This window comes from Falco biarmicus, chromosome 2 (genome assembly GCF_023638135.1).
Source record: "Falco biarmicus isolate bFalBia1 chromosome 2, bFalBia1.pri, whole genome shotgun sequence".
In the NCBI taxonomy this organism is placed as follows: Eukaryota; Metazoa; Chordata; class Aves; order Falconiformes; family Falconidae; genus Falco; species Falco biarmicus.
In genome coordinates this window covers 4,598,784-4,612,764 of record NC_079289.1, presented here as the reverse complement: position 1 = coordinate 4,612,764, position 13,981 = coordinate 4,598,784, and the positions used below count along the sequence as shown (strand labels likewise).

Genomic DNA, 13,981 nt, shown 5'->3' with positions numbered 1-13,981 from the left:
GAGTAGAGTGCTCTACCGATCTGTGGTTTATAAAGGTGGGATTCGGTTTGTTTAACTCTGCTGTCTGGTATGGTTATCTAGGTCTGGGCTAATTGTCGTAGCTTTTCTTTGGAACTGATGGAAACAAATGTTTCTGGCTTACGATTCAGAGGGAATAAGCAGTATCGATTAGAAGCATAACATTCGCCTCAGACAGATGTATATTGAAGTCACATCTGGTTAAAAACTGTAAACATTTAGTGCTTTATTAACAGATGCTTTTACATGGTTTCCCTTTACAGAAGAGGAAAAGTGTTTTTATTCATGTGGAGAACAGCCTCTTCTCGCTTCTTAAATACATTTTAAAGTGATTCTCTTGAAGTCTTAGCCAGATGCCTTTGACCGAAATGATATCATCTCTATTCCTTGCATGAGAGTTTAAAATGAAACGTTTGTTTGTTTTAAACACAGTCTTTCCACTCTAACTGATTGTAATAAAGCCAACTTTCTCCCCCTGTCTCTGGATAACAGAAAAATAACAGATTTTACAAACTTGCAGGAGAATCGATGGCTGGCAGCAAATATTCGAAAAATTCATCTGGGGGGGGCAGATTTTTTTTATTATCATTAATAATAACTTGGAAACAATACCATAAAATTAATCTTCATGACACTTTATTGAAATTGCACCATGTAAAGGTGTTCCTGTGCTCAGTATGTGGAGATGCTAGCAACAATTTGTTCAGCTGCTGCATTTACTAATCCCGAGGGTATCACCTGAGGCATTGTTGTCCTATAAACACAACGATACAACAGCCTGAACCCTTAAACTCTGTATTTGTGAAATTACGTAGCCAGTAGAGGCAATATGTGCAAGTGTTCATGTGAATTCTGCTGTAACAAGTCATTGGATTAGAAGTCAAAATGTATTGTCTTGGGTATACAGACTTTCTAGATCATAGGAAAATACATATCCTCTCAGTTCAGTCATGATGAGTGTGGAGGGAGCTCTTTGACATTTCTGCCTTATGTCAACAGGAGCCAGAAATACCTGAAGGCCAGGAAGAAAAGAAGAAAGATTCCAAAAAGCCAAAATCAAAGCTGCTTGAAAGGAGGTCTACCAGAACCCGAAAATGCATAAGCTACAGGTCAGCAGCTTGTTTAAGTAGTTTGTAAGACGCAAAAAGTCATGCTGTCGTTTTCTTTTGCAAGCACCCACCAGTTCTTCTGTGTGCTTTTACATTTAAAAGAGAGGCCCATAAAGTGTCTTCGTTCTTTCCTCTGAATACTGGTTATGCTTAGTGGTTGTAAAAACACAGGAGGTGGTATAGTGAAGGGAGGATGCATTAAAAAAAAAGTAAATGGTACTTTTTTCAGGAATACTGGAGAAGGTTTTGGTGTTACTGCAGTTTCTGGAGTAAGTTAAAGCAGGTGAATCATACCTGTCCTTTCTGTTGAAAGGAAGACGTATGCTTGTGTCTAAAGGCCTGAAATTCCTCCCTCCCTCTACTCCCCCCCGCCCCTTATGGCTTCTTTACCTGAAAGGGGCATGAAACTTCAAATGCAATTATAAGACTGTATATCTAAAAATGGTCTGTAACTCCTGAGAAAAACTGTGATAAAAATGCAATTAGTAAATGAAAATTCCATGATCTTTAGACTGTGCATTCTGAAAGTAGAATAGGTCACTTAAATTTCCAAAATTCAGCACGATCTTACTATTATCTTTTGTTCTCAGTGTATTACGAAGGTGTTTTATAAACTGTTTTCTAAATAATACCTTGAGATGCTCCATATTCTCTTCAGTCCACCAGGCAAGTAGGTTGTCTTTTGGGATAAGAGAGGAATGTGGTTGCCTGAGAGTGTGTGGGTTTTCTGTCCTAGCTGCATTAGGAATAATAATAATAAAAAAAAGTACTACCTTTCCTGTACTTGCTTTGTGTAGACCATTACACAAAAAATCAAAGCATTACAACTTTCAAAACCTTCCAACAATAACCATGATAAAACTCGCAGTCAGTCTGCTTTTGCTGTTGAGGAGAGGCGTGGCGTTTGTGTACACTGAGTTTTCCAGCCTGTTCAGAAAACTGTCCGACCTTGCTTAGCTGTTGATTTTCGGTAACTTTTTAAATTAACAGCAGAAGCCACACTAATGAAAATGCTGTTGCTGCCTTGGGAAATTAAGTATTTCTGTAAGGAACGTGATGCCACAGGCAAGATTATATAGATTTGCTATTATGTTCGTGACAGGTCAGGCAGCATCTGACGAGGAGAGAAAAAAAAACCCTTGCCTGTGGGGTATCTGGCACAACTTCAGCAGGACACATGTTGTGCAAAGACAATAATTTTTATTGGAAATAATGTTTCCTATAGTGTTGTTCTGGAAAAATCAATCTCCTGATACAGAACAATAAGAGTCTTTCTTACGGTCTCCATCAGACACGTAACTTTGAGCTGGTGAAAATATTACACGTGTCAGTGTGTCATTTCAAATGTATCTGTCCGCAGTGAAGTCCTGCTAGTGTCACTGAGAATCCTGTATGCTTTTCTTCAGCGGGGGAAAATAAATGCTAAATGTCTTATTCCGCTTACAGGCAAATCTGTATTGTGTAGCATTCTGGCTCTCCAAAGATATGTAATCCCTTGGTATCACTCGAGTCATCTGTTGAGTCCCCTTGTGAGCAGGTTAGCAAAAAATCTGCATTATGAATAAAGCAGCAGCAGAAGAAATTATGTTCCATTACACCTAATGGACAAGCAGCTGTCAGGTCGTGTTTGAGCTCTGGTTATTTGTTAGCAGTGGTTTGAAAGCGTTAAGTGATTTCTCACACTTGGAAGAGGGTTTCTTTCGAGCAGCGTGGAGGGAAAATAGTGTTTGAGTAATGTGGAACTAATCTTATTGATGGAGTAATTTCAGAGTTACTTCCTTGCTGTGTAAAGCTGCCTTGAACGTGACATCCAGTTGTTTTTAGGAAATAGAAAGAGACCAGAAATCCTTCACCATATTTTTAAAGGAAAGTGTTTTATACTTACTATTGGAGTAGAGAGTAATATCAGATTTATTCTTTTCTTGTTCTGCTGAAGGTTACAATGGAGGACCAAGACAAATACAATTCTGATCTTTCTTTTGTGAACGAGGAACTGAATCTTTAATGAAAGTATTGTCCAACTATTAGTTGTTCGTATCTTACAAAAATACCCCCCCAAAAAATTAATTTTTAAAAAAGAAGAAGGAAAAAACCTTACACCTAAATAAAATGTCTTTCTTATATTAGTTACTAAAACTTGTACTTTTGCATCTTTTATGTCTCAAGACATCTATTTGGTGATACAGGTAACAATCTGTACGGGATTTGAATTCGTAACTGAAGAAACAAACTGAAGTCACCTCTGTGAAAGGGCTGAATCCTTTTCCCTCCATTTGCTGTTCCCTTTAGATGAGTTACTCATCATGCAGAGATTTATGCAGTTTTATAAAAGCTGCTGCAGAACAAACATACTCAAATATTTTGCTCTTGTTTGTCCTATTTAATTACATAACATTATATTATGGCTGTGTACAGTATGTTTTATCAGCTCAGCTTAGGATGTTGCCTATCTAAAAAAGTATAATTACTGTCAGCTTTAGGAGGAGAAAGAAGCAGTCTGAAATAACTTTTCAAGGAAAATGTAGACAGGATGAATAATTTCACTTTAACTTTAATAGGTGCTTTTCAGAAAGTCTGTTTTGCAGATTGGTAGTGCGTATGTCATCTAATAAAAGGTGGGGGGAAAAAATGACTAATACTTGGTGTGGAAAATGCCACTGATAGCAACTTAAAGAACTTCCAAATTATACAGCGTTAAACTCAACGGTATGTCATGTAAAACGAAAGTGGCTTTGTGCTTGCATAAATCAAGAGTAAGACAGCCAGGCGATAATAAATAATCTGCTAGCACATAGAAATGAGAAACACACCTTTAGAAAATGGTTATTTTATCATCCAGCCAGCCCGCTGTCTGTGCAGTATGATTTCTTAGAGTGGTTTTAGATTTTGAGGTTATGTTTTTATAATATAATTTAATAAGGGTTCACTTTAAAGTGGTAAATGAAAGCTGTTACTTTTAGGTTTGATGAATTTGATGAGGCAATTGATGAGGCAATTGAAGATGATATCAAGGAGGCTGATGGAGGAGGTATGTTTCTGATGTTATTTTTTTTTCATTGCAATAGTGATAAGATTGAGACCAAATTTATTTTGATATGAGAAGCTGCAAATATAATCCTCTTGCTTAAACTTTGTAGTTTACAGTTTTTACTGCTGTCCTTTTTTGAATCAAACCAAGTAATTTCCCTTGGGAATGGCCATCCCAGGCTGCCAAAAGATGCCAAAAAGTATTTGGTGGTCTTAGTAAAATTCGGTTTGTACATGCTTTGATATGTGAATACAATGAATAAGTATGACAAGAAAACCTGTAAAATAACTTTGCAAAGTTTTGGATTTGAGATTGGAGTGACTGCTAGCACTGTTGACCTTTGTCCCCTGTAAAAATTGGGCTTATAAATTGTTCCGCAGTTGGACCCCCTAAAGACTGGGTCTACAAAATAGTCTTAAAAATATGGATGTGGATCTGTAAGCACTTCTCAGTTGAACATGAACAAAGTGAAATTATGTTCTTTACTGTCTGTTAAGGCAACAGGGGATTGAAAGAGAGATCTTCAGCAGTATCCTCAGAGAGAGAGATGGATTTGTGCCGATTTGTGCTGGTCTTAGTAATAATGTAGGTTGGGGTTGAGTATCAGAATGCTGACACTTATCTGCTGTCTTCTGTGTGCACCTCAGTATTTCCAAATGACCACACAGCTCTGGCTGCGTGTCAGAAACAACGCTCCAGACAGAGTCTTGCATGACAAAACAATATTCTGCTTTACAGAAAATAAACTGAAGCTAGAGGCATGGAAGAAAGATATGTACCAAGTTAAACAAAAAAATAAACTTGCGGGTTTTTTCCCTTTTCTATCACTGAATCTAGGCATTGGCAGAGGCAAAGACATGTCTAATATCACAGGTCACCGTGGAAAAGACATTTCCACAATCTTAGAGGAAGAAAGGAAAGAAAACAAGCGACCACAACGGGCTGCTGCAGCACGACGCAAGAAACGACGGCGACTAAATGACTTGGATAGCGACAGTAATCTGGATGAAGAAGAGAGCGAGGACGAATTCAAGATCAGTGATGGGTAGGTCTGCAATTTAACTTCCACCACAAGTCACAGATGGCCACAGGCTTCTCTGACTGTGCGCTGCCCCTGAAACGATCATTAGGAGCATTGTGCCCAGTGCTGGAACAGCACTGCACAGTGCCAGCAGAAGTCCTCCTGGCCTAGGGGAACGTCATTGTACTGGAAAAAAATGCACTCTGGATCCATGCGCTGAAATCATCCAGTCTGTATTTTAAGTAAAACATGTTCTGGAAATGTTACTGGTATGTTTGAGGCCTTCTTGTGGGGTTCTGTCTACAGTTGTCTTAGTGAAGGAGCCCGACAGCCTCCATTCTCTGACTGTTGTGACTGGCTGGCAGAAATCCTTCACAAAGATGTAGCTAAAATGAAGCTGGTTTGTTCCTTTTGAAAAGACGTCCAGTTTATGGGATTTTTATTGGGCTCGATTTGCATTTAGAAATTGGAAGAGTAAGATGTCCCCATTTACAGCATACAGAAATTGACATACAAGTTCTGAAATCAGTTCGTCATTCCTGCTCTCTAGGAGACGCAGCCAAAGAAATGGTTTATAGTGTAGAAAACAAATACATGTCTTGTGAAGCTTTAAACGCTAAATGAGTATGGCTCTGCCTAACTGAAACTCTCTTTCCATGGAATTCCTCATTGTTCAGTCTGGGGAATTCCTAACATCAACAAATTTAATAATTTTTAGACATCCTTTACTCCTCAGGGAAGAAACATAATTGAGCATGAGGTCCAGGCATGTAAAGCCCTACACCAATCAGCTTTACATCAGCATGTAAAGCCTTACACCAGTCACTGAGTCAATTTACTAAGTGTATGGATAGGCTATACAACACAGATGCAAATTTTGAGCTTTGTTTTTCACCTGTGACCATGCTGAGGACATTTCAGTGACACCCTGAATAGTTGAGCTAAATGTGCTGGAAATTGCCAATCATTGAATGCAGCGTGCAAAAATCTCACAGAATTAATAGTGCATTGATCTGTTAAAGGGTGCTCATGCATTTTCAATTCCATCCTCTACTGAATGCCTTCTGGATGTTACACTGGAATTTATGTTTGGCTGGTGGCCAAACGCAAGTGTCATGGTTTAACCCTGGCTGGCAACCCAGCCCCACGCAGGCACTTGCTCACTCCCCCTCACCCAGAGGGATGGGGAGGAGGATCGGAAAGGAATGTAAAACTCCAGGGCTGAGATAAGAACAATTTAATTGGTAAAGCAAAAGCCGCGCACGCAAGCAAAGCAAAGCAAGGGACTCATTCACCGCTTCCCCTGGGCAGGCAGGTGTCCGGCCATCCCCAGGGCAGCCGGGCTCTGTCACACGTAACGGGGACTCGGGAAGACAAACACCATAATGCCAGATGTCCCCCAGTTCCTTCTTCTTCCCCCGGTTTATATACGCAGCATGACATCCTATGGTATGGAATATCCCTTTGGCTGCTTTGGGTCACCTCTCCTGGCCGTGTCCCCTCCCAGTTTCCCGTGTCCCTCCAGCCCTCTGGCTGGCAGGGCCCAAGGAACTGAAAAGCCCTTGATTTAGTATAAACATCACCCAGTAACAACTAAAACCATCAGTGTGCTGTCAGCATTGTTCCCACATCAGAGCCCAAACACAGCACTGTACTAGCCACTAAGAAGAGAATTAACTCTATCCCTGCTGAAACCAGGACAGCAAGTGACTGTTACCTTCAGTGCTGAAGTTGTTACAAAAGCATTGGCTCACTTTTGAAATGATGGGGGCGTTACAAGCTGATAAGTTTGTGAGATGCATGTTTTGCACAAGAGCAATAGTTTTGTGTGAAGACACGATATTCTAATTCTCAGAAATTGCGTAGGACAGTGCTTGGTTTGTGAAGGGGAGGTTGTCTCCTCTCAAGCATGGTGGGTGTTTCTCCCCTCCCCCACCTCAGGTGACGCTCACCCATAGTTACTCTTACGCAGGTGTTACATTGCAGTGCGCTACATGAACAGTAGAATCTGTCCTGTGTAAATGTCACCTGCGGTCTCAGTTTGACAGTGTTTGTATTCACGGGCTGTTCTAATCTGCAGTGTAATGTCATGCCGTAAGTAAAGCTACCTCCCAAGGATACAGCTGAAACAACCTCGGTGATGGCAGCTTGCTCTCTCTCTGGGTCTTTGCTCCACATTATTACTATAAGATCTGTATGCTTTTTGTGTAAGACCATACTTACTTTGCATGTATCACTTGTAAAATACCAGTACTGTTTTGATCCTTTGTTTCTGATCTCTCTCTCTTGGAACAGATCTCAGGATGAGTTTGTTATATCAGAAGAAAATCTGGATGAAAGTGAAGATGACCCACCATCAAACGAAGACAGTGATTCAGAGTTCTGTGCCCGCATATCCAGGCGACACCTCTCCAGGCCGATGAGGCAAAGCAGGCGGTTACGAAGGAAAACAGTCAAGAAAAAATATTCTGAAGATGATGAAGATGAAGATTCTGAGGACAATTCGAGCAGAGAATCTGGTGAGTGTAGGAAGCCTTAGATGTATTAAGTACACTGTACTGGAGAGAGGAGGAGAAGTCTCAAGTTTCCTGTCACAACTGACACTAACCTGTTTGCTTGCTTTGGTCAGGTCAGATGTCATCTTTGCTGTAAAGCCGTTTGCTGCTTGTTCTGTTGTGAATATTCTGCAGGAAACTGGTGTTGAGTCCTAGGTCCTTGGTATTTTAAGTAGCTATGTATTTAAAGGAATGATTATGCTGTGATTCAAAAGGCCACCTTTGTGGATAGTTTCACCTACTCCATACCTGCCTGTTTGGCACATGACTGCAGGGAAGAGAAAGGATGGAGGCAAAACCTAACTTCTTTGCAGCTACTTGAAGACCTTCCAAATACCTTTTGAAAAAGCTTCTGAAGGAAGCGTTTTCCCTCGCTTTGTGTGGAAGAAAATTCCTTCAGTTGTATGGCATTCTGTGTTCTCTGGCAGGCTAGAAAGCAAGCAGTAACACCTTGAATCACTCTTTCTACGATTATCCTTTTTGATCTTTAGTAACCGAAGACTCTTGCATCACAGGAGAACCTAACAATTCACTTCATTCTACTTGTCCTTCGACTAAGTGGTTTTCTTTTTGCACAGTTTGAGGCATGAGAATGGAACCTAAGGGCAATACTTAAACCTTTTAGTGATTATCATCTTTCTCTGAAGACTCTCTGTTTCTGCTTCATTTGAGGCCCAGTCCTAGAAAGTGCCAGAAATATAACCACTTATTTTTGTGTGAATTTAAGGTACTAAGTACAGTGGAGCATTAACTTACTGCAGCGTGTTACCTTGCCAGTGCTTTGTCTGTCTCTCTAGAATATAGACGATGAACTTGTTGGAGTAAGTTGCTTTGAAGTACTGGTTTCCAAAAGAACGGTGCATGCATGGCCAGCTGAAGACAGCTACATGCACTTAAAATAGTTGCTGTCTCCCTGTCCCAAGTGCATCTTTGTGCTGATCATAAGCTGTTTTCAATGTAGGTACCAGCAGAAGTTAAAAGAGATTGCTCACCTGTCCTATAATGCACAGGAGCAACTGTTTGTTTCCTGATGGACACACATCTGAGATAAAACCAGTTGATTCCAGTATCATTCCATATATATCTAAAAGTACAGTCTTGACTGCGTGTTCCTGTGTTTTACCCCCATTATTGTCCCTCAGGATCCTGCTTTAAGCCTCTTTTGAGCTAAGGAAGCGAGGTACTCTGTGAGTGGCTGTGGGTTTGGTCTCCAGAGGTGGAGTTCCTCTCTGAAGGCAGTGGTTCTTGCTGACTTGCTGTGATTCTCTAATATTTCAGGAAGTAAAGAGGACGCCACTTTGATCTGTGACTCATGGCAATCACTAACTTAGGAACAGTATGTGACATATAGAAATGTATCTTGGGATAATTGTTCTGGCACAGCTCAGTGGAAAAGCAGCTAAAGTTGATTCGACACTGGTTTTAGCTGATGTTAATAAACATAATTTTTAAAGACACTAGCTGCAGTACACTGGTGCAGGAAGAACTGTGAATGATGGTAAGTTTCTTCTGTACAGTTTGTGTTTTAGGCAAACACAATCAAGTGAGACTGTTGTTAATTCAAATTCAGTAATTCTTATCTTACCTGGAGTTTCATCTTGTCAGGTTTTTTTCATCTACCTATTCCTAAAAGTGTTTGAGAACAGTACAGTTTATTTAAATTTGTAAAACACTTTCCACTGTCAGTGGTAATGTGCATCATCAACTCCAATTCAGTAAGGTTGTTCCAGCTGTCGTCAGGAATTGTAGAGGAGGCATCTGTGGCACCAGTGGAGATGAGGGAACAAAAACAGTGGAAGGAAGTCACCTTCTGGAGGAGTTTGAGGGAGACAGGAAAAGGGTTTGTGAAAAGATTTTAAATTCAAGTAACTCTGTGCTGGCAATGAATGGGGGAACTGATGCATGAGCCTGGAATGGGTCAGGGTAACGAGGCATGATGATGGTTGAGACTCTCCTGTGCTGGCAGAGCGCATGATTTTGTAGGTGCCGCTCTAAAGCTGATCTAAATTGTGCCAGCTAGCTTTAATGGAATAATGCGCGTGACTGTTCTCTTCTGTACAGAGAGTGGTGATTACACAGATTACAGTGATGATGATTACCTGGAAACTAGGAGGAGAAGATCAAGACGGAATCAGAAGAGACAAGTTAATTATAAGGAAGATTCAGAAAGTGATGGCTCACAGAAAAGCGTCCGCTATGGGAAGGAGTTAAGAAGAGTTCATAAACGCAGGCTCTCCACTTCAGATAGTGAAGGTAAAACAAATAGTCCACTGTTTGGAGGAGCTGGTATATGTCAGTATTAGCATGAAGGGAAAACTGTATGTAATTCAGAGATTTCTGAGAATCTTCTTTCTCGAGTTCCTTGATGTTTCTGAGCAACTGTTTCCTTTTGAAACAGTCCACTAGTACTTCATGATGCACTGGTACAGTCACTTCATTGTCCCTAATCTCCAGGTCTGAATTTACTGTGTGCGCCCCGGAGTACTGGAATTGCAAAGTGGGCACCAATGTAACTGTTTCACCACTTTTCTGTTAAGAGGTCACAGAGCTGCTTCCCGTGAGCCTTTAAAGATCCTCTTTTGTAAAAGGGAAGGGGTGTTGCATCTGGTGCCCTGATTGTATTTGTGCTGGTGGTTAAGACTCATTGGGTCTCCTGTTTGAAGGAGCTGTGATAAGCGCAGAGGAAGCCTGCCCTCAGTAACGTCAGTCACACCATGAGCGTCTGGTGTGCATTTGGATGTAAAATTAGTTTTTACGAAAGTTTTTACCCACTGACTTCAGGTGCTTTGCATTCTGGGTGCTCAGCTTATGAGCCCTTAGGTCCAGCTTTCAGGGACACGGAGTGGTATGGGTGGCAATGGATGCCAGGCTTCCTCAGAAAATCAGCCACGCTTGACAGGCTGAGTGCCTCTGGTTTGTAGGTAAGTTTTGGGAGTGCTGGCCTGAGTTTACGGAGTGTTAGAGGATCCTCTTAGATGAAGGGAAACATGTAATGCAACCAATAGTATCTCAAAAACTTGATCTTATACTTGAAGACAGTCTGCTGTCAGGAGTACGAGTTATAGGCCCTCTGCCAAGATTCTGCTTTGTGGTGGCTGAGTTTTCTCTGCCTGCACTTGTGGCTTTAAACGGTGCCTGGCTGACAGTGTCTTTCCTCCAGGAAATCCCCTTTCCTCAGGTATTTCTTGGTACTGGCTTTTTGCATATTCAAATCAGCGCCATTTAGCACCATTCCAGTACTCTCCCGCTGTTCCCACAGTGTGTTATAAAATATGTAATGGCGTTACTGGAAACGTAATTACGTTGAAAGTACAGGAACTCTGACAGTCTCTATCAACGAGAACCTACACTAAATGATAACCTTTAAAATGACGAATCAACATGCGTTTCTCATGGAAATCACAAGGAGGCAGCAAGTGGTGTTTGCCATTTGATTTTTCAGTCTCCGTCTTTTCTCACCTGAGCCACCAAAGGTCGGTGTAAAGGCTGTCATTGTGTAGGCAATATTCCAGTTTGCCAAAAAAAAAAAGTGTCCCATTAAAGGGCGGCAGGCTTCAGGTGACAGTTCAGCGGTGTTCGTATGCTTTGGAGAAAGTTATATGTAATTTTGGGGAGGCAGAGGGCATACTAAAGGGGGGGGGGGGGGACACGGGACGTGCGCGTGTGTGTGTATATATTTTTATATCTTTTTATGATAGTACAGTCGTTATTTGGGCTCTGAGTGTCTGGAAGGGTGTGTGTGCTGTGAGGTTAGAGACACAGTTCTGCGTTATTCCCAGAACGCGGTTACCGCCTTTAGGGGGAAACACACCTGCCTCCAAAGCCTCTGGCACTCCTCAGATTGGAAACAGAATATCAACAAATTGTTGGTCTGTGCTGCTTTGAGCAGTTTATTTAAAAGTAAACAGAAAGCAAGCGTTTTGACATGGTTGGGGAACCTGGGGAAGGAGACAGAAAGGTGTGCGGTGAGAGAGAGAGAGATGGCTCTTTAATGAGTGTGAAAGATGAAAAATAAAAATAAAAAAGTGTAATTGTTTTGGTTGCGTTCAGCTTTCCTAATGGCTTTAAGTCTGCTGCTTATTTCCAGAGAGCTACACATCTAAGAACTCTGAAGATGATGAATCCACAAAGGAGTCCAAGCGATTGATTCAAAAACGTCGGCGAAGTACAGATGACTACTCTGAGGAAGGAGAGGATGAGGAAGACGAAGGGAGGCCTGTCCGCAAACGCCTGAATCGAATTGAAACAGACGATGAAGATAACTGCGAAAATGCTAATGACGACGCAGAAAACCCCGCTCCTGCAAATAAGCTGCCAGCACCGCAGGCTCCTCAAGACAACACCAAGAAGCACTGCTACCGGATAGAAAGCGATGACGAAGATGACTTTGATAACGTAGGGAAAGTAGAGAGCCCTTTGGACTACAGCCTGGTGGACTTGCCTTCCACCAACGGACAGAGCCCAGGTAAAACCATTGAGAACTTGATTGGCAAGCCAAGCGAGAAGACCCAGGCCCCCAAGGACAGCACAGCCAGCGCCAGCCTGGCGCCCAATGGGACAGGGAGTGGGCAGGAAGCAGTAGGGCCGGAGGAAGACGAAGACGAACTTTTGAGAGTGACTGACCTTGTTGATTACGTCTGTAACAGTGAACAGTTATAAGACTTCCATTTTTGTGCTAATTTATTCCACGGTAGCTCATACCAGCGGGCCAGTTATTAAAAGCTGTTTTATTTTTCCTAGAAAATTCTCCACTACAGTATCACTTTTTAGAAGCAAGAATTTCACCAGTCCTGCAGTCTTTCTGTGAAGTGACCAGTTTTGAACTTTGAAGATTAATTGCTGTAAATTCCCTCTCTTACCCTCCCCTTCTCCTTCCAAGTCCACGGTCCTGGGTAATTTCACTCACAAAAACCTTATAACAACAAGAGATTTGTATATTTTTGACTTTATATTTCCTGAGTGCATACAAATTTGTGGAAATGGGTGGCCTAAGAAAGCATTCCAAATCAGTCAGGGCCCAAACCGGAACTGGGATGGGTTTGGCTCAAGGGGTGGGGTGGGGGGATGCAGAAGCACTTGTGCTTTAGCTTTTTCATATGAGATATATATTATATTTAAATGTTCACAACTTAGATTACAACTTAACAGACAGTTAAAAAAAGATTAATGTCTGTACTGTCGCATTTTGTGAGTTGTAGGTTAACATACCATAGCTCATTTTAGTAATCACCTTCATGGAAGCAGTTTGATTTTAATACTGGAGGCAAACAGAATTATTAGAGGCCAAGAAGGTACCATAAACAAGAACTCTACTATCCATTATGACTTGCAGACTTTCCTAATAAACATCCTTTAAAGTGTTTGTACAGTAAAGTGTACTGTAATGAAGTTTTTGACAGTCGAAACACACTAGCCATGAGTTATATTCATAGTTCATCAGATGGTCTTCGATGCACAGTGTCTAGTGGGAGGACATACGTAGTCTGTAAGCTGGATGGCATCTTGACGTGCTGCAAACTTTTACAGACAAAAGAACCCTGCGGTAGCTGCCCGGCCACTTGAATCGCACCATCTGTCGGAGTATTCTGAAAGAAATATGTTTGTACAAACAGCATTGACCACAGAATGACAGTGCATCAGAGGATTGAGGGATTTTCAAATAAACCGTGACTGGTCCATTCATGTCCTTAATATCTACTTCAAATTGAAGTAAACAAATGGAACAGTTTTCCTTTTGGAGGTTTTCTGTTTGGGGTTTGTGTGTGTTTTTGTTTTGGTTTTACTTATCTGCCTGGATGTATTAGCAGGTTTTGAATGTAGTGTTGGCCTTTGGCCATTAGAATTTTCTTAAAATACATTTTAATAATTTTCATGTGACCAACTGATTTCAAGAAGGCAGTATTTCTGAGAGAAAACGCTTGACTCCAAGACATCTCATCAACTTTTGAGTGGACATGAAGTGATATGTGCTTTTATTCAAGGGAGAAAAAAAAAAAAAAAAGACAAAAAGACAACAAAAGAAAGAAAAAAAATTCACCAATGTGGGGCACATAAAGAGCAGAGCTGAAATATGTTTTGGGTAGCATTCAGTTTTCTCTTTATTCTGAATTAAGATGCAGGCTGTAGCATTTGTACATGTTGTAGCACACAGACAGCTCAAACAGATCTGCCAAATACTGAAATCCAAAAAGGTCACATCTATTAATCCTTTTGCTCTGAGATTTGGATTTTTGACTGGTGTTTATGTCCA

General features: G+C 41.2%; 1 protein-coding gene across 2 annotated transcripts in view; it reads left to right on the top strand.

Moving 5' to 3' along the window:
• Positions 1-13,608, top strand: part of RSF1 (remodeling and spacing factor 1) — a 61,080-nt gene extending 47,472 nt beyond the window's left edge. For both annotated transcript variants that reach the window (XM_056326999.1, XM_056326998.1), the window contains 6 exons: positions 1,018-1,127; positions 4,088-4,155; positions 4,993-5,200; positions 7,472-7,695; positions 9,793-9,984; positions 11,819-13,608. In XM_056326999.1, coding sequence (XP_056182974.1) covers positions 1,018-1,127; positions 4,088-4,155; positions 4,993-5,200; positions 7,472-7,695; positions 9,793-9,984; positions 11,819-12,390 — 1,374 coding nt within the window. In that variant the 3' untranslated portion in view covers positions 12,391-13,608. The remainder of the gene's footprint in view (positions 1-1,017; positions 1,128-4,087; positions 4,156-4,992; positions 5,201-7,471; positions 7,696-9,792; positions 9,985-11,818) is intronic.
• Positions 13,609-13,981: the final 373 nt, after the last annotated feature.